This window comes from Cottoperca gobio, chromosome 5 (assembly GCF_900634415.1).
Source record: "Cottoperca gobio chromosome 5, fCotGob3.1, whole genome shotgun sequence".
Taxonomy (NCBI): domain Eukaryota; kingdom Metazoa; phylum Chordata; class Actinopteri; order Perciformes; family Bovichtidae; genus Cottoperca; species Cottoperca gobio.
Genome location: NC_041359.1, coordinates 18,576,785 through 18,604,405, shown reverse-complemented (window position 1 = coordinate 18,604,405; position 27,621 = coordinate 18,576,785). Strand labels below are relative to the sequence as shown.

At 40.0% G+C, this 27,621-nt stretch overlaps 1 protein-coding gene across 1 annotated transcript in view; it reads right to left on the bottom strand.

The window, feature by feature from the left end:
- Window positions 1-206: 206 nt before the first annotated feature.
- The window catches only part of arhgef25b (Rho guanine nucleotide exchange factor (GEF) 25b), a gene marked incomplete at its 5' end in the record, with an annotated part of 31,563 nt that continues 4,148 nt past the window's right edge, over window positions 207-27,621 (bottom strand). The window contains 15 exons of the mRNA XM_029430672.1: window positions 207-1,071; window positions 3,758-3,898; window positions 4,625-4,830; window positions 4,912-5,092; window positions 5,174-5,365; window positions 5,465-5,542; window positions 6,993-7,043; window positions 7,295-7,387; window positions 7,490-7,579; window positions 8,844-8,913; window positions 9,215-9,318; window positions 9,499-9,565; window positions 9,950-10,077; window positions 12,501-12,605; window positions 12,700-13,022. Coding sequence (XP_029286532.1) covers window positions 973-1,071; window positions 3,758-3,898; window positions 4,625-4,830; window positions 4,912-5,092; window positions 5,174-5,365; window positions 5,465-5,542; window positions 6,993-7,043; window positions 7,295-7,387; window positions 7,490-7,579; window positions 8,844-8,913; window positions 9,215-9,318; window positions 9,499-9,565; window positions 9,950-10,077; window positions 12,501-12,605; window positions 12,700-13,022 — 1,928 coding nt within the window. The remainder of the gene's footprint in view (window positions 1,072-3,757; window positions 3,899-4,624; window positions 4,831-4,911; window positions 5,093-5,173; window positions 5,366-5,464; window positions 5,543-6,992; window positions 7,044-7,294; window positions 7,388-7,489; window positions 7,580-8,843; window positions 8,914-9,214; window positions 9,319-9,498; window positions 9,566-9,949; window positions 10,078-12,500; window positions 12,606-12,699; window positions 13,023-27,621) is intronic.

The window sequence follows — 27,621 nt, the reverse complement described above, 5'->3', positions numbered from 1 at the left end:
ACTGCAAAAAGACGCAAGATTAACTAACAAGACATGGAAAAGGACTACAAAGAAACACAAAACAACGAGTCTGTGTGTTGCTTCCATGTGCTGTTGGTCCTTTTACATGTCTGTGCCAGCAGCCCGTTGTCTCACCCCATCCATGACTGGGAAATAATATGCGAGGAAATGTTTTATGCTTTTTGAAAATGACGATGACCACAGCATTTCTCTTTAATTTCCTGTGTGTATCGGGACAGCACAAGTCAAAAAACTTTATTGATATGATCCCACATGAGATTATTTACATTCAAGATGACAGTGACAGGTGGGCACCTCTGTTTTATCTCTCCTCTTTCTCTCCTCTTTCTGCGTGATTAGGACGCATGCTTTGTGAGAGTTTACAAACGTGCTTCGTTCAGATAACAGTCTAACAATGGCGTGGTTAAAATAGCCCACCAAAGGGAAAAAAATGCTTTTTGCTAATCTGCATGGATCCCACAGAGAAGCACAATTTGTTTGCATTCAGACCCTGCAGTGAAGCTGTAATCTGCATTCACTCAGGGATTTCAGGCTGGGGAGAATGAATGCGTAAAGGGATTTGAGTTTTCGGGAATTAAGTGGAATTGGTCCCTTATGAAAATATTACAAAAATATTCATCCATGAATTTTCAATGGAAAAAGTAAGAAATGAATACATATAAAATATGAAGTACAGTCTCTGTGGTGCTTCCAAACCATCTCATCTGTTATCTGCAGATGTGTGTATATGCAGAGAAAACACAATCAAACAGATGTGATTAAATAAAATCCTGGTTAGCCTCAACACATGGTGGTATGTGAAAAAAATTTGGAGGGAAATTTAGGACAAAATGTGAAGAACAGAAACACGAGACGTTGATGCCTTCTGTACAAGAGTGAGACAAACAATGCCGACAGAGCACTCTGACTCAGGCGAGGCACTCCTGCTCCAGAACGTGAGCTCATTTGTCATCACTGCTCGCTCTCCTTCAGCTGATCCAGGTTGTGTGGTCGATGTGCACCCTCGTTTAATGCGGTCGCATTTGGTCGCTGGATCCTGGCCGTCACACCCTGAGAGGGAAAATAATTACTAATTAAATGTGCACTCCACTCAGGTGGACAGCGTGCGTTTGTGTGTTCAACTGAAGAAATATGTATTTAATAAACAAATTAATAAAATTATATATAAAGATGTGAAAACTATAAAATTATATATGTATATAAAGAAAATGTGCATACATATCCAAAACACCATTAGGAATACTCTCTATTTCACTCTCCTGTATAGAGCACATGGCCTACACACACCACTGGCATAAAGTTAGACTGTTCGTTAGAGTCTCTGTTACAGTAACTGTTCTTATATTGAACTTTTAAGAACTGAGGGTAGTGTGACACTAATAACAAGATCCTTCATTGCAAAGCAGCCAGGGCACAAAGCCACAAGACACTGCATGCAATATATAAAGAAATGCAAACACTTCCAATTACATTCTAATAACATAAATAAATGGAATTACAGCCAAAACATTACTGCAGTAATGTATTTTCAACAACAACAGTAGCAGTATTGTAGTGACGTGATGTAGTGATGCATGACGTCCACTTTAGTGGACAGATGAATAATTGTAATTTACTCCCAAATATAAAATCAATACTTTTACAATTTATGAAATATATGATTCCTTAGTTGTTACTTGATGTCACCAAATGTTTTATAACTGCAAGGGCCTCTTTCCATAGAAGGATTGGCAAGGTATTGATGAGCGACTGGAAGTTTCTGGCTGTCTGCCATCTTGGTTTTGAGAAATGTATCTTGCACTTACAGCAGCTTGCCACTGAGTAGCAGTGTACGGGATGATACAATAGCCTTCACTTTAGTGGCTGATGTGCAACTATACCATCAAAACCCACGCACATACAAGAAAACAGCTTTTGAATAGCTGTCCACTGTACTGACCTCTGTGCATGAAAGGGTTAAACATAACACACGACATCTCATGGTTTTCAAACATTCCTCGTTGCTGAGAACACTGATGAGAAATGTATTATGCTGACTTTTTGTTCGGTCTAAATGTAAATTAAATGCTCTATATTACTTTGTGAAATAACTAAATTAATTTGAAATACAATAGTTAAACCACAGGTGACCACCAGAGGACGAAATAATGAGATAGAAATTAAGATAAAAAGTGTTTATGTCGTTAATGACATCACACTGATATAAACATTGACTATAAACCGTGAACAGGTTATGTATAAAGCAAAACATTTATAGTATTTCTGTTTTGGTCTCCACCAACTCCTGAGATAACTATCCAGATTTTTAGCAGCTAAATGTTTCACTATGTTCAACAGCTAGTCGCTAACTGTGACTGTTTATCGTTTGGTGCTCAGCAGGAAGTTTACAGCCGCCTGTTGTTGCTTGAAACTGGAGTGATGAGAGCGGTGAGAGAGAGAACAGTAAAGTTGTGGCCTGTAAAACCAAAACAATGAACTGAAAGACACAAAAAAAGTTCCATTGAGCTGAGGAAATCTATGCAAGGTGAAAATTATTTGTGAGTTTGTCACATAATATAGTATTGGAATATCGTGGTATATATGGAAACAAGTATTCATGAGGGATCCCAAACACGAGCCTTGGGATCGATTGTTAATATAGAAATATTAATTAGTTTAGCTTTTAAAAGGATCATAAGTTACAAAAGAAGTCTGTTTTTGTGCTTCTCAAATTCTGACATGAACCAGATGAAAAACCTCAAATTTATGATCAACCTTAACCGGCACTGGATTTTACAGAAATATGTATATGGTGCTGTTACATAAACATGTCATGTTGCAAAGACAAGTCAGAGGCATAAGCACCATGTGTTTTTAGCTACTTGAGAAACCTGTGTGTACTCTTGCACCTAAAGCAGGAAACACTGCTGAACACAAAGAGGGACAACAGGAGGACGAGCGTCAGATAAGCACGTCTAATATGTGATCAAACCATTCTCCTCCGCTTGGTGGAAGTCTGACTGAATAAGATAAAACAGCAGGTCAGTGAGTTTTCCATAAACTAGATGACTGAATGACACTGGCCACAGATTAGATCAACCTGGTTTGTAAATCCCTGCAGAAACAACAACAGGATATTTGACAAAGGCAACTAGAGAGTAATTTCCCCTCATCATCAGTGATCATGACATCAAACTGCCTCAAGCTGCTGACATAGAGACATCAGCCTTATAAGATCTACCCTATTTAACAACCAGTGTTAAAGGAATAGTTCTGACATTTTGAAGTGGGGTTGTATGAGGTACTTATCCATAGCTGGTCTATTACATCGAGTAGATGGCGTTCGGCACGCGCTCAGTTTGGAGAAACAGACAGGAGTGCGGCACGGAAGAATAGCGATGTACGGCTGTGGAGCGGGCAGCAGCACAACGTACTTAACCCTAACCCTAAAATAAATCTACATCGGTTTAAGCTGCTTTAACTTCCAGCTAAAACAAGGTTCACAGCTGCTGTTCAATTGTTCTTTAAATGTTTTTATATTCACTCACATAAAACAACATACTTTCTAACTTACCCTCGATAGTATGGACTTTGTTTATGGTGCTCACAGCATTACAAAGCTATATTTCAAAAATATATTTCTGTCAGTAAACCTGTTTAAAGTGTGTTCTGTGGGTTACAAACAGTAGCAGGGACGCAGTTTCTGTTAAAAGACTGCCTGTGAAACATTCAATAAAAAACGTTTGACGTGACGTACCTGCATGCTGTGCTGGCTGCAGGGTGGCAGGCCATTGGACGTCCCGCGGGCGTGTCTCACCTCTGTGCTAATACTGAGCTGCTGGTGGGACGGAAGTGGAGGGAGAGCTGCTCCAGTCGTCGCAGCACAGGGATGAGAAAGCTTGACAGAGAAAGAGAAATCAAAGAAAGAGGATGAGGAGGAATGTATTAAAGGTTCCATATTGTAAAAAGTGAGATTTCACGTCTTTTTCAACGTATCCTCATATCTTACAAAAGCCTGGCAACAAGTCTGGTTTCAATTTCCACTTGTTACATGTATACAGTCAAAATAAACTTCTGTCTTCACAGGAATCAATTCTATAAGGTTTAGGAAAAGATCGTACTGAGTAACAATAACTATGTTTTAAATACTTGGTTAAGTTTAGTGTTAATTAGGTACGGGACAGATAAATCAACGTTGACATGAACACGGTCTGTTGAGTGAAAGTTCTGTGTTTTTGGACCATCCACCCGACCTCCATCTCTGGGATACATATGAATTATAGAGAATTACTTTCCGTAGGTAAACCTAAGAATAGTGTATGAGAACAGTCTTTCATAAAGCAGGATGGCTGCAATGACGGTGCAGAGATGCCGAGAATGCAAATGAAGAAGTCCAGAATCACTGATCAATAAGAGCAGAACAGGAGGGGGCTTAAAGAAACAGGGTGAATAAAGGTATATTCAGACAGTATGAGAACAATTATGTGTTTTTTGAACAATAAATCATTTAAACATGTTCTTGTAAAAACCCAAAGTACAAGTATGAACCTGAAAATGTGCATGTGCATAATAAGTGCCCTTTAATGTACACAAATGTGCCAGGGAAGCGTTGCTGCACGCTCACCACCTTCAAGGCCGGGCTGTGGTGCGGTGGATGCAGAGAGGGCAGGGAGGCGTTGTGAGACAGCAGGCAGGGCTTCTGGCGTCGGTCCATGGATGCAGAGGAGTGAGGTCGCAGGCCGGATGCTGACGCAGTTGGAGTCTTCACGTTCCTGCCGAGGCTGTTTGAATTGCTTTCCCTGCGTTGGTACTCTATAGGAGACTGAAGGGCTGCAGCGGACAGGAAGAGATGTCACATTACTCAAACTCTTAAATCTGAGGTTTCATTGAGGAAACACTGAGCTCTGGTACCATTAAGGAAGTTCCTCTGAGTCTCTAAGATCTGAACCACGTCACTGAGCCAAGCTTGCTGTATTTCCAGAGATGATGCCTGCATGATGAAGCGCGTCACACTGCCGTCAGTCCCGCGGGAGGTCAGGACCAGAGAGCACGGATCATTCTCAGAGTGTTCCTCCACGCCCAAACAGCTAACCTGAAGCACACAGGAGACAGTTAAACATTAAGACAAAACACTAAACCAAAGATGTTAAAGATGTTTTAGTGTCACACACACCTTGATGCTGTTTTTGAAAGTGTACCCTGGCAAAGAGAAGCCCTTCTTCTTATCAATTGGTTCACTGAAGATGACCAGCTGCTCAAACAGGAAGAGCCTCCTCTCCTTCGCTCTGGACGGGAAGCCGCTTTCCTGCTCGCTGACGGAGAAGGTATCCTGCTGGAGCAGCTTCCCCTGAGCCGTGATTTTCCCCTGAAACAGTGTGTTCAAACATTGTCACAGACCATAAGTCACCCTGGATATGTGTTTCATCTGTGATGACGGACAGGAAATAAATAATCAGCATCTCACCTCAAAACCTTGGAGCCTGCCGACATTCATCATATCATTACAGCGTTTTGGCACGAAGCACATCACCTCCACGGCCCTCTGATGGAGGAGAACCAGTTAGTGAAAACACAATTTTGTCATACACAGACTCGGAACAGTACTTGAATACAGTTGCCAGTTTGTTAGGTACACCAAGCTAAAACTAATGCAGTCCAAACCACAGCCCTGCAATAAATCCTATGGTAACGCTTTGTATGAAAGTCCTTGCAATAAACATTAATTAATGTTCTTAAACAGTCTATAAACTGCTAACAAGTTTATTATATGTACTAAAAAATGTTTAATAATCCAACAAGTGTTTTATAATGGCAATAATAATTGTATATTGTATAGTTGTATAGGACTTATAAGGACTTATAAGGGCCTTCAGTATCTATTAACTAATGCCTATTACAAGCACCTTGATATAAAATATAAAGTCCGCCCTTCATAAAGGTTGTAATGTTCAGTGTGCAGTTCAGCAAAAACTGAACATCACAACCTTCATGCTTCAGGGTAGGATTTATTGCAGGACTTCAGGAAGAGCCCAGCCACACCTGCCCCAATCACCCTGTGTGACTCCCCTGTGGACTCTGTGGAGTCCTTACGCTTCCTGGGCACCATCATCGCCCAGGACCTGAAGTGGGAGTTGAACATCACCTCCCTCATCAAAAAAGCACAGTAGAGGATGTACTTCCTGCGGCAGCTGAGGAAATACAACCTGCCAAAGATGATGATGGTGCACTTCTACACTGCACTGCCATCATCGAGTCCATCCTCACCTCCTCCATCACCATCTGGTACACTGCTGCCACTGACTGGGACAAGGTCAGACTGCAGAGTGTCATTCGCTCTGCGGAGAAGGTGATCAGCTGCAACCTGCCATCCCTCCAGGACCTGTACGCCTCCAGGACCCGGAAGCAGTGCAGGTAAGATAGCAGCAGACCCCTCCCACAATGGACACAGACTTTTTCAGTCACTTCCATCCGGCAGGAGGCTGCGATCCATCAGGATCAAAACCATACGCCATAAGAACAGTTTCTTCCCCTCTGCAGTTGGCCTCATCAACAAGGCCAGAGACCCCCACTGACACTGTCTCTCCCTCCCCCCTGTCATTTGTGATCATACATCTGTACCCTACAAACTCTTCCTCATACTCCGTATGTGGGAACCTTTGCACATCCCTCTGACTATTTTGCACATTTCTGCTATGACCAGTATTGCACAGCTCCTCCACTTTAAGATATTCTGTACATTCTTTTTTCTATATTTATATTTCTTGTACACAATTTGTATTTTATAAAAGTCTTCCTTTTTAATAATATTTAAAATGTTAAAATTCTGTATTTGCTCTTACTTTAAATGTCTCCTACTGAGTTTATGTTTGCAGCATTACACACCAAAGCACATTCCTCCAAAGGTCTGATTCTGATTCTGATTTGACTGCGTTGGTTAAAGCTCGGTGTGCCTAATAAACTGGATGTATTCTCGTTCTGTAATGAGCTCTTACCTGCAGCTCCTCAACATCCCTTCCTGCTTTGCTGTAGTACTTCAGGAAGTCCTGCAGGTTGCCAGTCAGAGAGAGGTTTATTAGAGTAAAAAATAGCATTATAATAAAAAACAAAGGAGGAAAAGCTACTTGGATCTGACCGTGATGTAAAGAGCCTTTATCGTAGTGGCTACATGGTGCACACTGCACGCTCCTCAGAGCTCCTGGGAAGACCTTGTCAATTCCTAAGTACAGTTTATCTTTAATGTTGTGAAACAGTGCCATGCATGCAGATAGATACACAGTCATGTTAAACTGCAAACCTTCAGCAGTAATTGATACTTCATGATCCTCTGAACGGGTTTGATGAGTAGATCGTTGAGCTGCAGCCTGTGACCCAACTGTTGCCTGAGATCCTGTCAGGTGACCACAAAACAGAGAGATTGTGTTTTGAGTGAAAAGACAAAAGTCTACAAAAAGCTCCAGTATAATTCGATGTGGTATAAAAGTTCACTCACCTCGAAGAAGGTCTCGATGTGTTCAGAGACAACATGCTCTGATTTGGGTTTGTTCTGACAGTAAACCACATACATGTGAAGACGCCGTTCCTGGAAATTGAAGAAGGATGAAGTGTTCCTCTATGGGTTAAGGAAACTCTCCTACTTCTTAAGCTAGATAAACTATTCAAAAACCCTCCTCGATGGAAAATACATCGTCACAAAGCTCATGAAAAGTTTTAGAGATCTTCAAATATTTGATGCTTTTATAGAATATGATGCATTGCTGTAGATTAAAACACCAAACAGTAAATAAAGGAGTTCAAATCTGCACAAACTAAAACATCTACAGTAGTAAAAATGAAACATACATGTTAATGCAGCAGTAATATTAATCCACAAACATCATACATAAAAGTAAAACACTGACAGGAAACATTTGAGTGCACAGGTAATACGTTGTGAATAGATTTAAGTACGTTTTGCTGATAAAACTTACATACTTGTGAGGTTTTGAATGCAAGACTTTTACTTGTAGTGGAGTTGAAAATTCTTACAGTGTGGTACTTTTATTAAGTAAAGGATTTAAATGCTTCCACATCAACCACTGGTGACGAACGGACAGAGGAAGAATTAAGGCTCTGAGCTGCTCTGACTCTTACTTTCCTTTCCGTTTTGTTGTGTTCCCATTCCCCTCAATTCCCCTTTTTTAGAGTTTTGTAAACCAGTGCAGGACCTTTGCCTCATTAAATAGTTCCAGTGGCTGAGGAAGAATAGTTTAATTTGCAATGGCTTAATTTGGTGTGCTATACTACACTGCATGAAGCGGAGAGAGAAGCTGAGATTGAAAAGCTGATACTGATATGTACTGTTGCTAATGAGAAGTATTCACCACCCTTAGAGGTTTTTTTATGTTTTACAACATTGTATACATGTGATCGGTGTATTTCAATTCACCAGTTATTTTGTTTAGAGATCTGTTTTGACATTGAATAGTCTGTTTTCTCAAGAATTCAGTGTTAAACAATCACATATGGAAAACTTTGAGGTGGACGTGAATACTTTTTATAGAGCTCTAAGATCTGCATTTCTAGCTCATGGTCACACACGCCGCAGTCTCTTCGGAGCATCTTTAACACTGAGTGTCGACTTTTAGAGCTTATGATTACAAGACTGTTTATCCTGCAGCTGCACCTGTCGACAAACTGATCTGCAGGATGAAGACACATCTGGATGGCGGGGGGGGGGCCAAGGCTTCACACACAGTCAGAGCAATGATCTGTGAGACAGCCTTCACCCAAACTCAAAACATGCAGAGAGACGAAAAGAGAAACCTCTCCTCCATGCGTTATAACTCACTGATCTGTGGACTCACATGTTTGATGAAGAGCTCGGCCAGGCTGTCAGGATCACCCACACATTTCTCCAGCTCTCCCAGGAAATAACTGTGTGACACGAAGCAGAGAAGGTTAGGAAGGGACAGTTATCCACACACACACACACACACACACACACACACACACACACACACACACACACACACACACACACACACACACACACACACACACACACACACACACACACACACACACACACAGGAAACAAACAGCCACAGGGGACCTGACACATGCTGAACCACCATGAAACATGAGGAGCTCAGAAGAAATATGTGTGAACTGTAAGTCATTGTTCAAATTCAGAGGAACTGAGAGAGGGGGGACAGAAGAGATGTCCCTGACTCACTCCTTATGCCAGTCGTAGATCTGATGGATGTTTCCAAACACAATCCTGTCTTTCCCTTTCAGGTCCTCTGGAACTCCCTGATTGGCCATGGCGCTCATGTAACCCTATACACACACACACACACCACACACACACAGTCATTAATTAAATCAGAGGACCAGATGGAAAACAAAACGTTTCTCTCAGTTTAAGACGTAAATGTTGCAGAATGTTATTGATGAAGGAATCTCAGTTATGTATAAATGTTGCAAGCAGATTATTTGACGGCTGGAAGAGAGACACACCTGCACGATGAGTCCCAGATCTTCTACATACAGCCTTTCTGTCTCTATCAGCTCAGTCAGCACATATCTGAGAGAGATATCAAAATAAAATCAGAAATGTACAGTAAAAGCATGGTAATGGAAGTCCGACATTTTGGTAAATACCCTTATTTTCTTTATGCTCAGAAGGATGATACCATTCTCATGTCTAAATGATTAAATATCAAGCTACAGCCAGCTACAGTTAGCTTAGCTTAGCATAACGACTAGAAACAAGGAGAAACAGCTGGCCTGGCTCCGTCCAAAACAATCACGTGTGTCTACCAGCACCTCTAAAGCTCCTTAATGAACACATTTACACTGTAGGCAGTTCCGTTCAAGAAATGTACACACAGGTTGAACACATGACACTTTTCGTAAGCGTTTTCCCCAAAATGTTAACTACTCCTGTAAAGTAGAGGTCACCACCTACATGCTCTTCTCTAAAGCAATGTTTCTCTCCACTGCACTGTCCACTGTAGCGGACCGCTGGCTGGCTGTGTCGTCAGTCACAGTGCAGCCGTCTTCCCCGTGGAAAGTGTCCATGCTGGATTTTTGACTCTAAAACACACAAACAAGACAGTACAGCTTTTGGTAAACATCACTGTAACATGTTATTGAACCAGTGGCTGCTAAACGTTTTGGCCCTTGTGACCCATTACAAAGCAGTGTCTCTTTGGAGTGAAGTTGTAATGCGCTGCCGTTGACAATGTGGAAAATTATAAAGAGTTCATGATGGTTTGGACTACGTGCTGTTTTTATTTTGTTACCTGCATAAGTATAGGCGCAACTCGGCTACACTATGTTTTGGCTGGGCGTCAGAAGCTCGCGCGCAATGCATCCCGGTACATGTAGGCACTGCCGGTACATATAGGCACTGCCGGTACATGTAGGCACTGCCGGTACGCTGTCAATATAGCCATGTATTGCTTGAATGGACTACATTTACCATCAACACTGATTGGACATCCACAGAAAGGTTGTGAATATTCGGCTTTGAGAACATTTTGCTGATAAACCTTCTGTACTTGTACTTAAGTAGGAGTTTGGTTACAGGACTTGACCTTGAATGGAGTATCAACTGTTTTACTGATTTTATTGTATAAGTACTTCTTCAAAACGCTGTGGTGCAGCGTGATGTCTGACTACTGGCCATCAACCACACAAACTTAAATCATTAAGCCTAACGGCCTCTCACCCAGCCGGCACACATCTGGAGAAATATATGAAGATGATAGGGTCCTAATGGGGAACACATCAGCAGCGCAATTTTATGTTCCTTTTTGGAAAGTCATGCTACCACCTAAATCCAAAGTAACCTGAGAGTAATAATCACTTTTTAATGTCTCTCCTGAGGAGAATGTTGGGCACAGAAAATGGAAATTGGAAAAGCTGAATCAGGCCTGACAGTTACAAATGAGCAACATTTGTAAAAATGTGTCCAGTCAGATAATAAAGGTTGGTTGTGACCGACCACAGTATGGAGAGTTGTTATATAATAAATATCACTCCAAAGTAGTATGATTTTAATGTGACTGCAAACCTCTTGACAAACTGTTGTCTCACCACATTTTATGCTCTGCCTCGATGCACTAGACTAGATCATGGGTCTTCAAAAGAGGGTCCGTGACCCCTTGGGGGTCCTCAGAGCCAAATTACTGTTTGAAAATGTTGTTTTTAAATTAAATGTCTGAAAATAGACATTACAGTAACATGAATCCAACTGTGAGAGTGGTGTCAATGTTCTCACCTAATTCTCTGCAAGAAACTGAATAAGGATATTTTGGAAAAGAAAGCACATTATTCATTTCTAGAGTCGATAAGGCCTTCTTCCTGGAAAGGACAATATTAAAGGGTTGAGGAGCCAAACTAGACATGAAGCTGCAGGTGTCTATAGAATAATATTGTCCCAAAGGACTATTGGACTGAGAAAGGCCGAAAGTGGGAACAGTCATTCATCAAGCAGAACAATGTCAAACAATGCCACAGGAACTAAGAACGACATTCATGCCGAGCTGGATGTGGAGGTAAACCTGTTCCTTTACCCGTCCAACAGCCAACGGCAGAATTTATGTTCTGGTACGGCTGGCAGCACTGGACCTCCCCGAGGTTAGTTAGCTTTTTATTGCTCGAGCTGCTTGGGTGTTGTGACAGTACCCCCAACAGTGTCCCTGTTTCAGCCTGCTACAGACTGCTTTGCTAGTTGATTACTTCCAGATGGCGTCTAGAAAAGCCCACAGGATTGATTCCACTCCAAATGGTCTTTCAAAGCGTATTCACTAGTATAGGGTTACCAGAAAGTCGCTGCATGTACTTGTGTGTGTTAGTGTGCATGCGCACATACAAAATGTGCAGAAACATTTTAAAATACAAGCTTTTCATTTGGCGTAATTGGTGGAAATTGAATGATGTGTGCAAATAAGAAGCATTTTCTGTTCAATACAATTAAACAGGATGTAGAGGGAGGTGCATGTTTATAATTCATAGTTTGTACATTTAAGTGTATGTGCTTCCATCATGTGACTCATGAGACCTGCATTACCTAAAGGTTTGATGATGAGAGAGAACTGAAAGATTAACAATAACTGTGAGGGGAGTGCATTTAGTGGTGAGAGCTCTTAATGTTAATGTGTACTGTAATTATTGTCTCATCAGAAACAAATTACTATTTTATATGCAATGTGTCATTTCATATCATCGCAGCATAACATGCACTATATGTCCCCCAACATTTTTTTTGCATTGTTTTAACTTTAGTTCTTATTTTCTGATATATCTTCAGCATCTTCTGGCTCCATCAGGGACGATGGAAATAAATCCAGGACTTATTGATCTTCAATCAATCAATCTATCAATCTCAGACCGCTGCACAGCTTTACATAAAACTGCAGTTTATCTGCTGAGTCAGACATTTGAATAGAACAAAATAGACTAGAAGAAAATAAAGTATAAGAAAAGAAAATAGAGAAGAAAAGAGACATTACTAGAGTCTGTGCATCTCTGCCTTGCAGGAGGTCAGTTAAATAGCTCTGACAGTGCGGCTGTGTAGGAGAAGGAGTGGCTGGACTCAACAGGCCGTCCTTCGACACCTGTACAACACAAACACAACATCCATTATAAACAAGAACATAAAATGCATTTCCTCAGGAGGTACAAATGCAGCCGTCTGTCTTTAAGTCTCACCGTATCTCCAGACGGGAGGATGGTGTAGTTGACGTGCGGTTCTAGAGGCCTCGGCTGAGTTTCACTGTGAGAAAGGAGCAATGGCGGCTGCCTCCTTTCTGACCTGCACGTCTGCTTCTCGACTTTCCCCGCTCCTCCTCTGGCATCAGAGCTCAGCTTGCGGACGGGATTGGTGAGCCATTTCTTGAGGGCACTGACAGGGTGCCGTGATCCTGCAGATGAAGAGTGTGAGCAGGGGCTGGAGCTGCCTGAGGCCTGGTGGGGCACCGGGCCCACTGATGGGGTGATACTGCCGGTACTGCCCGCCACTGAGTAAGACTCTGCTGCAGAGCGAGAGAGGAAGAGGGAAAATGATTGGGTTAACATACAGCAGCTAATTGTGGGGTACATCCTCTCAGGTCAGATGCTGCAGACAGATTTCTGCACAAAAAATGTTGGTCAATTTCCTGTGTTAAGCCCTAACTGTAACTGTAGTAACTGCAATTACTGTACCTACTGGTCCTAAATTATTATAAACACATATGTTCTCAAGAGGACGTTTAAATGGAGATTATATAATGCAGCTTGACTGGATGCATTTGTTAGACATGGTCTAAAAAAATAATTTAGGTATCACTTTATTTGGATCTTCATACAAATAATTTGCAGCACTTTTACTAAGGGGTGTAAGAAACAATGTTAGAGTATAGAGGCAGTTAAAATAAGGCATAACTGAACATTAAAAGTCTTATTTTTGATGCATTGACACAAACATCATTTGTATTTTTAGAAGAGGGGCACCTCATGTTGTGACAGACAACTTGAAATTAGACCTTTTAATTGTTATTATTTAAAAAGAAAGCAAAGCCCTTAATCTAATTAGGAGATGAAGATTGGACCACCAACCTCTCAACAATAAGATTTAAAGGATGCAGACTGGAATGATTTTTTCTGTCTTGAGTCACAACTGAACCCATCACGTCTGCAGTAAACTGCCCTCATTCTCCAACTCAGGCCGGACCAACACTGAAGCTGACACCCTTTCACGCCACAGCTGGATTTTGTTTCAAGCTTTAAGTCTCTTGACTATGGAAACTGGTACCACACTGTTTTAATCAAGCACCCTAACATTAACATTTCACTCTGTTCTGCTGATCGTAGCAAAGTGGGATCTTTCAGGAGCCTCATTTTGTCGTTTTGGACTCTTCCCAGAAGCCACTATTCCCTGTCAGCACATTTATGTAAGCTGTAATCATGATATCAAGCTTACAAGAAGCCAGTGGAAATCTGGATCAGCTATTGCCAAAACTGCCTGATACTGCCATTAAACAAGACACCATATTGACAGTCAAATACTAAATAATGTGCTTTTCTTATGGCTTCATTTCAGTTCTCCTTTTCTTCACGAGGAACTGCAAAATCCTGCCTAAATACAAAACAATACACAAATATTAAGTCTACTATTCTCGACATTGGTGTTGATCATATGTGATGATTTTATTGAACTACATGTACAGTATATTTATCATGTTAATATGTCAGACGAAAGTTTGGTGTCCTACAAAACAAAGCAGACAAGTAAAGTAGGTTGGATTCAAATAAGACTGTAATTAAACTAATTCATCGCCTGGTACTTCACTCATGCAGTAAAAAACACAAACTCATTTCTATAATGGGATCATTAAGAGGAAAGTGTGTGCGTGTGTGTGTGTGTGTGTGTGTGTGTGTGTGTGGGTCTGTGTGTGTGTGTGTGTGTGTGTGTGTGTGTGGGTCTGTGTGTGTGTGTGTGTGTGTGTGTGTGTGTGTGTGTGCGTGTGTGTGTGTGTGTGATGGTTCTTAGCCGAGGTTTGAACCAATGGGATAGTGTGCTTATTTTCCAAATGACTCTCATCAAAAGTCATGCAGACTAATAATAATCAACCTGTTTAGGAAGGTAGAAGAAAACAAAAATGAATCCAGAAAATTGTGGAGTTAAAGGTGCAATGTGCAAGATATACCAGAATATAAATTAAAAACAATAAAACAATGAACTAACATTAGTGTGAAGAGGCAACAGTGTCGACGTTATGTCAAAGACGTCTATATATTGTGTTGCAGAGATATCTACTGAAATTACCAGTCTGACTAGTCCAGGTCCGTCCTGTCTTGTAATACCACTTGTTCCTCTAGAGGCGATAGAGAGTCCCTGTAGCTCCAGTCTGCCCTCAGTGCAGAGGGAGAAGAAGTGGAGCTGCAGGCTTGTCAATAATACAGCCACGATCTCTGCACGTTTTGATAGTTTGTTTATTATTAAATGGCAGAAACGAGAAAAGGACACCATTGGCGGGAGGCTGCTTCGCCAGGAGTACAGTGTGCAGCGGCTGGGAGACGGACAAATCTTGTTAGAGGTTAGCAGATTTAGCAAGATCCACCCCAGCTCCGCCTTCCCCCCCAGGTTGTCATACTTTATGTTGCTGCTGTTACACAGTCTAGACCCAGCTGATGTTAAGCAGGTATAATTTCATCATTTTTACAATCTTAGTGTAGCAAGTTAGCATGCTAACATTTGGTACTTAGCATTAAACATAATACAGTTGAGGGTGATGGGAATGTCATGTGCTTGACAGATATTTATTTATAAACCAAATTATTGGACAAACTCCAGTTATACATGGGCTGGATGACTCATAGTGACTGGATGAGTAGTGTGATACCACGATAATTGGAGTGCACCCTCGGGTCCCCCTTTTTAAAAATGGTAACCACTCATAGTAATAGAATGAGATTAGTATTAATCACAGTTCTTTGCAATGGCAACGATGCACATAAAAAAGTCTGGCACTCTGACCATCCTGCTATGTAGATTTGAATGTTCGTTCTACTGTCATTCTATTCCAGTCGGCCACTCCGCAGGCACTGTCCCCGACCTCACGCAACATTGAAGAGGCTTGTCACCCAAAGTCAGCCGGACAACATCCCTACAATTAACCATAAAATGTCATAATGGCTTTACCCAAAATTACTTTCTGAGTTTCTTTTTGTATTGACAAGAACTAGGAAACTGGATCATATTACTCCTGTATTAGCTGCTCTGCACTTTCTCCCGGTAAAATACAGAATAGAATTCAAAATCCTTCTCCTGACTTACAAAGCAGTTAATGGTCAGGCTCCAGCATATCTTAAAGATCTCATAGTACCTTATAAACCAACTAGAGCATTACGCTCCCAGACTGCAGGGTTACTGTAGTTCCTAGAGTCTCTAAGAGTACAATGGGAGCCAGAGCATTTAGCCATCAAGCTCCTCTCCAGTGGAACCAGCTTCCAGTTTGTGTTCGGGAGGCAGACACACTCTCCACATTTAAGAGCAGGCTAAAGACTTTCCTTTTTGATAAAGCTTCTGTTAGGGCTGGCTCAGGTTTGCCCTGGATCAGCCCCTAGTTATGCTGCTATAGACTTAGACTGCCGGGGGACACCTCCCTGCTCTCGTCCTTCTCTTCCTCTCTCCTCCCCTCCCTCTCTGGACTAGTCAGACTGGTAATTTGAATTCTTCTCCCTCTCTATCTGTATGCATTTATGTAAATGTATGTTACTAACTCATCATCCGGGGCATCATCCCCGGAGTGTCTGTCTGTCATGTGGCAGGTTGCCACTGATAAAGTTTACGTCAGGATCAGGAATCGTGGCTGCGCCTGCTGCCCTGGTCCTGCTGGACACCAGGAAGCCTTTTTGACATTTTCCTGGATTCATCCAAACTTTCTCTTTTTCAACACAACATAGTTTCTGTCAAATGTTGTATATGTACTATGTTGTTTATCCTGTACATACGACATCTATTGCACGTCTGTCCGACCTAGCAGAGGGATCCCTCCTCAGTTGCTCTCCCTGAGGTTTCTAACATTGTTCCCCCTTTAATTGTGGGGTTTCTTTTAGGAAGTTTTTCCTTGTGCGATGCGAGGGTCTAAGGACAGAGGGTGTCGTAACCTGTACAGTCTGTAAAGCACACTGAGACAAATGTATAATTTGTGATATTGGGCTATACAAATAAATTAGATTTGAATTTGATTTGATTTGATATCTTTAACTATGTGACCCAAATTCCACAGAATCAGTTGGTGCAAATACCAAGGTGACCACACACACCTTGTTTCTTTTATCTATAAAGATAAGGTCATACTGTATAGATTCCTAGGAGTGCCATTAAAAATAATACATAAATGTGGAAAATAAAGATGAATAATTAAAAGAATAAATTAGTGAATACAAAAATGTGGGAAATATAAAGAAAAATAACTAAATATAAAAGAATAATAATAATCATTTGCAAATATAATAGCAAAAATATATTATATTTATATATATCACATACATTACATAAATAAACTTATATTTAAATATATACAGAAATAAATGAACAAACCAATGAAAATGCTTATAATAATTGTTTTATATGTTGTTATTTGTCTTCATATCTGCATGTATTTACTCTTTTAGTTATTCCTCTTAATATGTACACATTTCCTTATTTACTAATTAAAAAAGAATATTATTTGTCTATATATTTCCATCTTTTGTATTTACTCATTTATTATTTTATTTATTCCTCTTTATATTTCCAGATGTATTTTCTTATTCTTTTACAGAGGTATTCTTTTTTATGGCACTCCTATGACTATAATAAAAGGACCACTAACAACCACCTTACCATCTGTTAAAATGATACAAAAAAAGCACCTTACTGCAGGTTTTTCTACGAACACATCAGCATTTTCTATGAACTGACCCTTAATGGTGCGTAATGGTCATTGTGACGTCCAAATCACTGCTGAGCTGAGCGACTTGGCTTGTCATGTTTGTTTGAGAGACTTATGTAATGTGTCATTTTCCCACACAGAGCAACAGCTGGACCACCATCCGGACTGCAGGGAGTGTCAGCAGTAAGCCTGTAAACATGCGTGATGTGACCGTATCCTCACATGCAGGCTTTATGGACATCTACATCATTTTAAACATGTTCTTCTTATGTAAACCTGCTGCCCATGAAAATAGTAAAAAGGTGGTCAATCTTTTAACAGAAAAGTCAAAACTCAGCACTACAAAAATATACATTTGAACAATTCAATGAAAAGTATTAAAAACTTAACTATTTAACACTATTGCAAACACATATACACTCTTTAGAGGCAGCGAACACACCAAGAAGATTTTTAGAATATCATTATTGTCGCATAATGATTTATTGAAAATTCTTTCTCCCCTCATTAATTTCTACATAATTTATTTACTCATTCATCCACTCATTTTTTCCTTTCTACAGACAATGTTTGTTTGTTTCTATTATTACTGCTGCCCCAAATATCGTTAATAACTTAAAGACTTATGCCTAAACTGACTCCACACAGCTGCTTCTCTACAACGATTATTCACCACACATCTTCTTCTCCATTCACATTTACAGATCACATCTAATGTTGTTAACCTATAACCACCCCTACCTTCCTGTCTGTGCGTCATTCCTGTGGCTTTGTTCTTGCAAAAAGAAAAGAAGAAAATTGTAAATAGTGGTCTAACTTTTAAGAAAACTATTTTCTGGGACCATGTTCACGTATCACTGGGGCAGGTTTGTGTAACTTGCAAGTAATGGAGGGGGTTTAATGAGCCAGACAAATTCTCTACTGCATACAGATTGATGGGTGGACTCAGGTAGGTGGGGTTCGATTCTCTCGGCAACCCCTTTGGCTCAGACAACACACCTCCCCAGATGGAAAGAGATGGCAGTAAACGGCACCAAAACATTAGCAAAGGGTCAGTCGCTCTGACAGTAATCCTGTCTGTTGCCTTGAGGCTCTGCAGCTCACTGTCAGCAAACTGCACTACTACACTGTGGCTAAAAACATCCATGTGAGAGTGGAAACTAACTGAAACTGAGGAGTGGAATGTGCACTAGTTTTTAGAGTATTTTAAAGTCAGTAGTTTCCCATTTTTTCAATGTAAGTTTTTACAGAAGCAGCAGCTTAACTCACATCTATTAATGATTACAAAGCTACACAGCATCGTCAAAGTGGGAAGTGAACATTAACCACTTGAACTCATATCACACGAGAAGAAGAATAAACACTGTATTTGTTCTGCTTCCATGATGTAATTTACACCATGGAAGTCTCTCCCTCTCTGTTAAAGCAGATCGTTAACTACATCTTTCTTCAATAAACCCCGTAAATGGGGACCGTCAGCAGCAGCAGGAATTATTGAGATGCTGTTAGAGCTTCAAACAGAAAGATGACACTTCACCAAGTCTAAGCACGACTAAAGCTTTACACGTTACGTGCCAGGCCTTCCTTTGTGTGTGTGTGTATGGGATTACTGTTGTCGCTCTATATTCTGTGCATGCTGATGATGTATGAAATGATTATTAATGCAATCATTTAGTCATTTTTGGGTTAAAAGGCCTGCTTGACTTCCTGATGGAATACTGCCATGGAAAATACTTCTCAGTCCACACCGCTGTCATCACCAAAACTACAAATCAGCCACTTTCATGCTGTCTGCATCCACTCACTCCTAAAGAGAGTTTATGCACAGTTTATCAATACGGGAGAGTAACATATTACTAGAATATTTTTGTTGAGTTGTGTACTAACATTATCCCAACAATTTTCAAACCCAGAAATCTGTAATTTTATTAAAGGCAACGGTTTGCATTATATGATGTGATGGTGAAGTATCCCCTTTGCACAGTGTTGTGGTCATTAGATGTCTGGTTCTTAAGTTCAGAGAAACAAGCTGAGCAAACTTTAGCGACAGCCGGAAAGCGTCATAGAAACACTGAACGTAAAACTGCTTTTTATTAGTATTTTTACCGCTTTTAATCACAGGTACGTTTGTTTTGGAGAGGAGGAGACCTGCAGATAATTCGGTTTACAGTGAAAACCTCCTGAACGATGAACAATGAAGGAATCCTAACCGGGAGAAGCCGACTGCAGTGACAAACTCCCATGATCCCACGCTACTTCACAACACAACCAAACTCCGTCTTTTGTTATTGTTTTGATTGAGAGAGCCCAAATGGCAGAAAATTACATATCGTGCGTTTAAAAGCCTCAGGAAAAGGGTTGGCCACATTCACCTTCCATGTTATTTACTTAAAAATAGTGCTGCTAAGGCTGCTAATCTGCTATCCACTGGCCAGCTGCCACTAATGCAACACAAAATGGTTCAGTACGTAAAATCAAACTGAGATACACCGAGCACTTGAACTTACATTTCATCATCTATGTTGCCATATGAGTCCTGGTATCAATATAAGTGTCTGCTGAGGTTTGTTCACTCTTAGCATCTGTGACCTGGGCCATTATTAAGTTAATTGTATTTGCTGTAAACTATAACAAGAGTAATTGTAATTAATGTCCCTTCACATTACATACAAACACATCCTGCAGTGTTGACAACTGACCCAGTTACAGTTTTCACAGCGTCGCAGGACATCCACTCCTCATGACACCACTTCCTTTTTCTCAAAGCGCTGCAGGCTGCTGATTGTGGTCATCCCTCATAGTTTTTGTTTACTGCTCAATAACCCTCTCGGTCTACTCCATCTTCCCTCACTGAAAGTCTGGTGAAGGTTTAGGGTAAGATGAGAATGAGTAAGCGTTCAGTAGGTATATCAAAGCTTTTTGCTGAAAACAGCTGCCTGATGTGGCTGGAAATGATCTCCAAACCAAAACAATGAGCTGAAAGACACTACAAAAGCTCTGGGAACTGCAGAGTTGGGATATTTCTCTCTGTGAGTTAACCACAACAAACAATCCTTTCACATATAAGTAGACTTGATATAAATAAATATTAATTATAACAGTTTTAAACATCATTATGCACCTTGCACTCTCATCTTGGCCTATCTTGTATTTATGTCTATGTTTTGTCTTTTTCTTTTTAAAATGGTTTCTATTCTTTTAATTTGTATTTTAATATTTTAATCTATATTTCGTGTTTGATGCATTAAGTAAAACACTTGCCTTTGCTCTACAAATAAACTTGTCTTGCCTAAGAGGAAAGGGTCCGCTGCACACTTCTCCTGTAGGGACACAGGACTATCTCTAATTGTCTAATTGTGGGCTTTTAGCGCACACTATTTTATTTTCAACCACTAGGGCTCTCTCAATCTAAAAAATAATAAAAGACGGAGTTTGGTGGTGTTGTGAAGTAGCGTGGGAGCATGGGAGTTTGTCAGTGCAGTCGGCTTCTCCCGGTTAGGATTTCTTTATTGTTCATTGTATTCCATAGCTACGCGGATGACACACAACTGTACATCTCTGCTGAACCAAATGATGCTACAGCTGTTAACTCCATCACCACCTGTCTGTCAGCAATAAATAAATGGATGAGAACTAATTAAATGAAAGCTGAAATCCTACTAGTAGGTCCTGTAACAAAAAGAGAGATGATGCTGGCATGGGGAAACTTACTCCTTTGATTAAACCTGAAGTCACAAGTCTTGGTGTTATCATAGACTCAGATCTAAGCTTTAAATCCCACATAAACAAGGTGACAAAAACATAATTCTTCCACCTTAGAAATATAGCTAAAATCAGACTATAAATCAAAGGATGCTGAAAAACTAATCCATGCTTTTATCTCAAGCCTGACTCGATTACTGTAATGCACTCTTTACCGGTGTCCCAAAAAAAACAACGGAGAGACTTCAGCTCATCCAAAACGCTGCAGCGAGGCTGCTGACTAGAACCAAGAGGAGAGACCACATCAGTCCAGTGTTAGCCTGCTCTACACTGGCTTCCAGTAACTTTTAGAATTGACTTTAAGGTCCTCCTTCTTGTATACAAAGCCCTAAACGGAACCGCACCAAGTTACACTGCCAACTCTCTAATAACTACGTGCCCCCAAGAACATTACGATCATCCACTACTGGTTTATTAAATGTTCCCAGAAACATCCAAAAGTAAATTGGGGATGCACCAAAGCTATGGAACACTTTACCTGCCGACATTAGAGAGGCAAGCTCGCTCAATATCTTCAAAAGTAAACTAAAAACATATCTCTTTACTTTAACCTTTAATGGTGATATTTTATATCTCTTTACTTTAGCCTTTTAATAGTGATATTTTATATCTCTTTACTTTAGCCTTTTAATAGTGATATTTTATATCTCTTTACTTTAGCCTTTTAATAGTGATATTTTATATCTCTTTACTTTAGCCTTTCAATGATGATATTTTATATATCTTTATCTTAGCCTTTTAATGGTGAATTATTACTGGTCTAACATTGAATGTGTAAAGGTAACTAGGATACATTTTCAGAGTGTGTATTTTTTTTTAACTTGAGATCAAATAGACTGTTTTACCACGGGGAAAAAGAGGATGTTTCTCTGATAAATGTGTTTACATGTTCTTTACACAATTAGTGGAAAAGTGAAAGATTAAAGAATATATTGGAGAAAAACTGTCTTTAACCGATAGGTTTCATAAAACTTAACAAACGGGTTTGTTTATGAAGCGGGCTTTAACCAAGATTTTGCCAAAAGAATCTGGACTCACAGAGACGTCTGTGTTTTATACGTTAATTAAAAGGTCAATAAAGAGGTTGACGCTGTAAACGTAAATAATGGGTAGCAAAGGGAGTAAACCAGTTGAAGGGCCACAGGGGCCCATTGTTGATCTCATACTTTCAAAATATGGCAAATAAAGCTTATTATTATATTATTATTATTATTATTATTATTATTATTATTATATTATTATTATTATTATTGTTCAGGAGGTTTTGACTGGGAGCGAATAACGAATAATACACAGATGTCAAATTTAACGAACCCCCCCACCACCCTATATTTTATACGGATTTCTTTAGGTTTGAAAATAGTTGGAAACATTTGGGATAATGTAAGAAGACAACTCAAAACTATATATAACATATTTCTAGTTGTTTTTACCTTTAATGAATATCAAGTTCGAATGAAGATCAGGCAAAAATATATCAGCAAACAACCAAATGCTTGATTGCAACATGGCTGGGCCTCCAGATAGGCTTCTGTATATGAAGGTGCTCTGTGGTACAAAACACTTTTGTGCTTGTTAGTCATCATGTTTACTTCTTCACATACTGGCAGCGATGACTTCACACACACCGGAGGACTAATGGGCTGTGAGTCATTGTAGTTTATGAGCCGCAGTGATGTGTGTGTAATGAGACAGTGAGACTTTTGGCAGGACCTTTAACTAGATTTCCAAGCAAGTTCCCCCAAACGTACTTTATCTGGAGGTGTTTCTCTGTCTTTATAAATAGCTATTGGACATTGTGCCAAATGAAATGAAACACTCAATGAGAGATCACAGAATGAAGGAGTTATAGGGAGGAAGTCTTCAGAGGAGGTAGAGGGAGATTAGAAAACCACAAAGCCCCAAACCACATAAGAACAACACTTGAAAATGGAAGAAAAGAGGTCTCCAACAAATGTATTCCCTCAACAACAAGAAAAGAAAAGGTCTGGTGCAATCCTGACTGTAACTGCTTGGCTTCCTATAAAAACAAAGAAAACTCATCCGCACTCACAAACAGACAAAAAGGGTATTTAAAGAGTTAAACCGGAAAACACCTTGCATAACAGCAATTCTGACACCACATCACAGACGAGGTGTATCCCGAAAAAGTGTCTTTTGTGAAAAAAAGAAAAGCAAGGCATCTCAACGGATTTTTATATATTTAACATGTCTATTTGCAGGGTCTGTCAGAGCGGCTCAGAGAAGAGCTGTTCTGTAATCACTCCCCGAGCAACGGGAACAACAGAGGATTTAAGGGTAAGGCAGTAATGGGACGTGTTTGTGTGTATGTGCATGTTCAAAAGTGTGTGTGTGTGTGTGTGTGTGTGTGTGTGTGTGTGTGTGTGTGTGTGTGTGTGTGTGTGTGTGTGTGTGTGTGCACAGCTGCCTTTGCCCTGAAGTGGAGTCACAGTATTGTAGGGGTACAGATTAAGAAAATCCCTTGCTGTTATTTAACATGCAGTCAAAAATGCATCTCATATGAAAACAGTAAGTAAAGCTACGCAGGAACAAAGAGATAAAAGAGGAAAGTCTTGTAAGCTAATGTTTTCATCTTGTGTACGTTGTATACGAGTCCAATCCATAAACGCTGTCACATTTGGAGCCCATATGGAGTCCTGAATAAATGTAGTAAAAAGTAAATATATTGTTGATAAATAATTCAAATTGAGTGTAAAAAGTAATATAAGGCGTTATACTTTTCCTTCAACCTCCAATCAATTGGTAATAAAAGAAGAAAAACTGTGTTTTGCCAATTAGAAATTGGTTGCTATTATGTTATACTTTATATGTTGTAGAATTGTGTGATTTAATGTCTCTTTTCTCTTAATGTCCAACAAACTAAACTAAAAAAGACGTCTAAATTGTGCTAGCTAGTTAACTTTGTTAACGTTTGCTTCCGAGCTAACATTCTTTAGCTACTGTTAAAAGAATGATGCTACAGAAGTAAGCAGCATGAATGATTCATATCATCAGCAAAAACAAAAAACACAAGCTAATGCTTTCCTCTCATAATGTCAGTGATGCAGATATAGATCATAATGAAGATATTCTATTCTGGGTTTCATACATCTTCATTTTCCAGAAGTGATATCTAAGTGTGTGTGTGTGTGTGTGTGTGTGTGTGTGTGTGTGTGTGTGTGTGTGTGTGTGTGTGTGTGTGTGTGTGTGTGTGTGTGATGGATTCTCTAAGCCTAGTTTTTTAGGGAGAGGAATGTCGAGACAGTGACTCAATGATTCCTGTGTTTCAGAGGTTCAATGGTCAGCAGCATATTCAGAGACACTCCAGCGATCCAGATGTGATTTTATCACTGACTTCTGTTGTAAAATGAATCACTCTCGCTGTGTCTGTTTCATATCCTTCTAAACACAGACTGGTGATTTATTGTAAATGAATCTTGACAAAAATATTAATGAAACTGTCTCTGCATTGTTTTTTGTTGACAAACAATACTTCCACTGTGTCATCTTGGAGCAGACTCTCTAGAAGTCTCTCTTGGTATTTAAAAGGAGTATACCCACTGTTCAGCCCTATTTCTTTTTCTGTAGCAGCAATGATCAACATACAGTGAAAAACGACTCGCAAATTAGCATTTCAGCTACAAAACCTTAACACAGTGCAACTGGTCATTGTGAATGTTTGTTACAATTCTAATGCTACTGTGACGTCCATACCAAGTAAACTAAACTAAACTACACTAAATCCTCCAATCCAGAGGAAATTCTCATCTGACACCAACGGCAAGTATTGAGAACTGTAGCCCACAATGGTGACGCCACTTGTCAATAGGATATTGACATTAATATTGTGGCTAATATGCTAAAAATTGTCAGGCTTTTTTTGCTTAGCTTACAAATACAATATATACACCACATTTGCTCTCAAATATAAACCAACCCCAGCAGAGAAAAAGAAGCGTTAACTAGCTGTTCACTATTTGCTAGCAACATTATAGCCTGTTGCTTGGTTGGTATCATAAGTTTGGCTAAGGCCGCTGCTAGCAGTAGCTAGTTAGCATAGCCAATATGGGGAGGTTCACTGTTTCAGCTAATCCTCCCTACTGTCAAAAAGGTATCCTATTTTTGGTTGTTGTGCATCATAACAGTGCAAACAAAAGTGTAACTGCACAATTTTTACAACCAATAAACAAATACAAACCAACATAACAGGACAAACATTAGGATGCTTATATTAACCTGGACCCCAAGAAGACTAGAAACCACTTTGTGGAAGCTAACGTGAATTAAAACTAAGAATATTAACCTAGCTAAGGGGTAACACAAGTAAGACTAAGTAATAATGTTTGTTTTTTCAGCCGATACTAAGCGTATTTCATAGCTTGTTTTGCATCTACAGTATAAATGCAGCTAACATTTATGATTGGTATATCAGCCCTTATATATTCAGTAAGTATTTCTTTTAAAAAGTCTGATCTCCCATGCACCTTTTTTTATATCCTGTAAAAGTGAATAATTGCTTTTATTCTCGCAATTTTTTAATTGAATTATGCCACGATCATGAAGGACACACGGTAGGAAGCTTAAGACTTGAGACTGGCAGGTGAATGGAAAAACATAAGAAAAATGAAAAACTAACTTTGGCTTTGATACAAAAGTAACAACCAAGTGCATTTCCCAACATTACAAAACTTTGTGTACACACGTAAAGAATAACAACAGTAAAAACTTTGCTCCACAGTCAGAGAACACCTACAGTAAAAGTCCTCCTGAAGAGCATCTACGTACCTCTAACTCGAACAAAGCAGCAGCCACATTTGTTGAGCAGTTTTCTGAACAGGTGCTGACACCCACATCCTCGCTGGTGGTGACCTCCTCTCATGATGATCCACTCCTGCTGCTAGACTCAAGACTATCAGAAGCTAGCATCACGCTGGACGGATACACACACACATACACACACTTACACACAAACTATTCCTGTGGTAATACCCGGGGGAGATGAGAGGAAAAGAGCACAGAGAGCTCGACAGTCATAGTCCAAATCCGAGTAACGGAAACAAAAACAAAAACGGTTTCCATCCCATGATTTGAAGAATAACAGCAGAAAAACCAAGACACACACTCTCCTCTCGAGCCTCTCTGTGTGGTCAGATTATGAGAGGGACCAAAAGTGAGGGAGCGACAGAGAGGCAGGGGATGGGAGGGGCTGTGATGTGGGAGGGGGTGGTGGCTAACATGTTGCACTGCTGTGTGAGCATCTGTTTCCCAGTCCCAACTCCTCTCATTCCTCTCCCTTGCCCTTCTGCTCCCCCTCCCCTCCCTCATCAAACCGCCCTTCTCAGCCGCTCTGTGGCTGTCTGACATTTAGTGCAATGACAAACTTTGACTTTTCTGTGAATTAAGCAAAATGTTCAACTTTCTCTTCAACCATACAACAAATTACTAACAGCTGTATTAACAGACTTTATAAAAGACGAAGAGTGGAACTATTTGGAACAATAAATACGCTCTGTATGTCATGTGTGTGTTTCTAATACGGCCGTACCGGACGCTCAACCTAGGTATTTGCAATGCTGAAGGGTTTCGTTTGTTGTCTTGTTACCTGGATCTTTTACTTTGTTTTGTCCATTTTTGTTTTTCAACCTTTTTTCTGTTTTTGTGAGGTTGTCATCATGTCATCACAATAAAAACATTAAATGTAACTGCACAATTTAACGCACTGTACATACTGTAACAAGCAAAGACCTTAAGAAGTATTTTAAGTAAGAGGTTCCCAGCCTGGGGGTCGGGACTCCCTCAGGGGGCCACAAGATAAATCTAAGGACACATTAGATAATAAACAGGGGAAGGAAAAAAATGTTTTGTTGCTTTTTCTGAATCTTTTCCTTTTGTTTGGATAATCCCTCTCTGGGAAAATGACTTCACCTCTACTTCTTTGTGCGTTTTACATTTATTTGTATGTAACTCACAGTGTCACACTTTCACTCAATAAAAGCATCCCCAGTTACTCAGATGTACTTGCACCAGAATTATGAATCAAATCGGATCAATAAAGACGATCTATCATATATATTGTTTTTTTACACCTGTAAAGCACCTCCCGCTCTAATCAATAGGGCAGTTGTCTGCTCTTCTTTGTCGCCTCGGCTGTGGAAAAACCAACATGTGGAAATATCCCACACACAGCAAACTGAGCTGGCGGGATGGAGGCAGACCGATTTAATCTCAAAACCAAGATTAAGCATTCACGACTACATGATCTTCTGAGCGCAGCTGTCCAGGTTCGTGGCAGCCGGTAGTGTGATTCAAGGAGATTTATGCTTAAACTCATACGAACCCTAACATGGACAAATTCAGTGAAGAAGAAAAAAGAAAACAGAAAGAGTAGAATCTGTCTCTAATGGCTGCTGTTTCTATATGACACACATTCATTAGACAGCTCTACGCACAC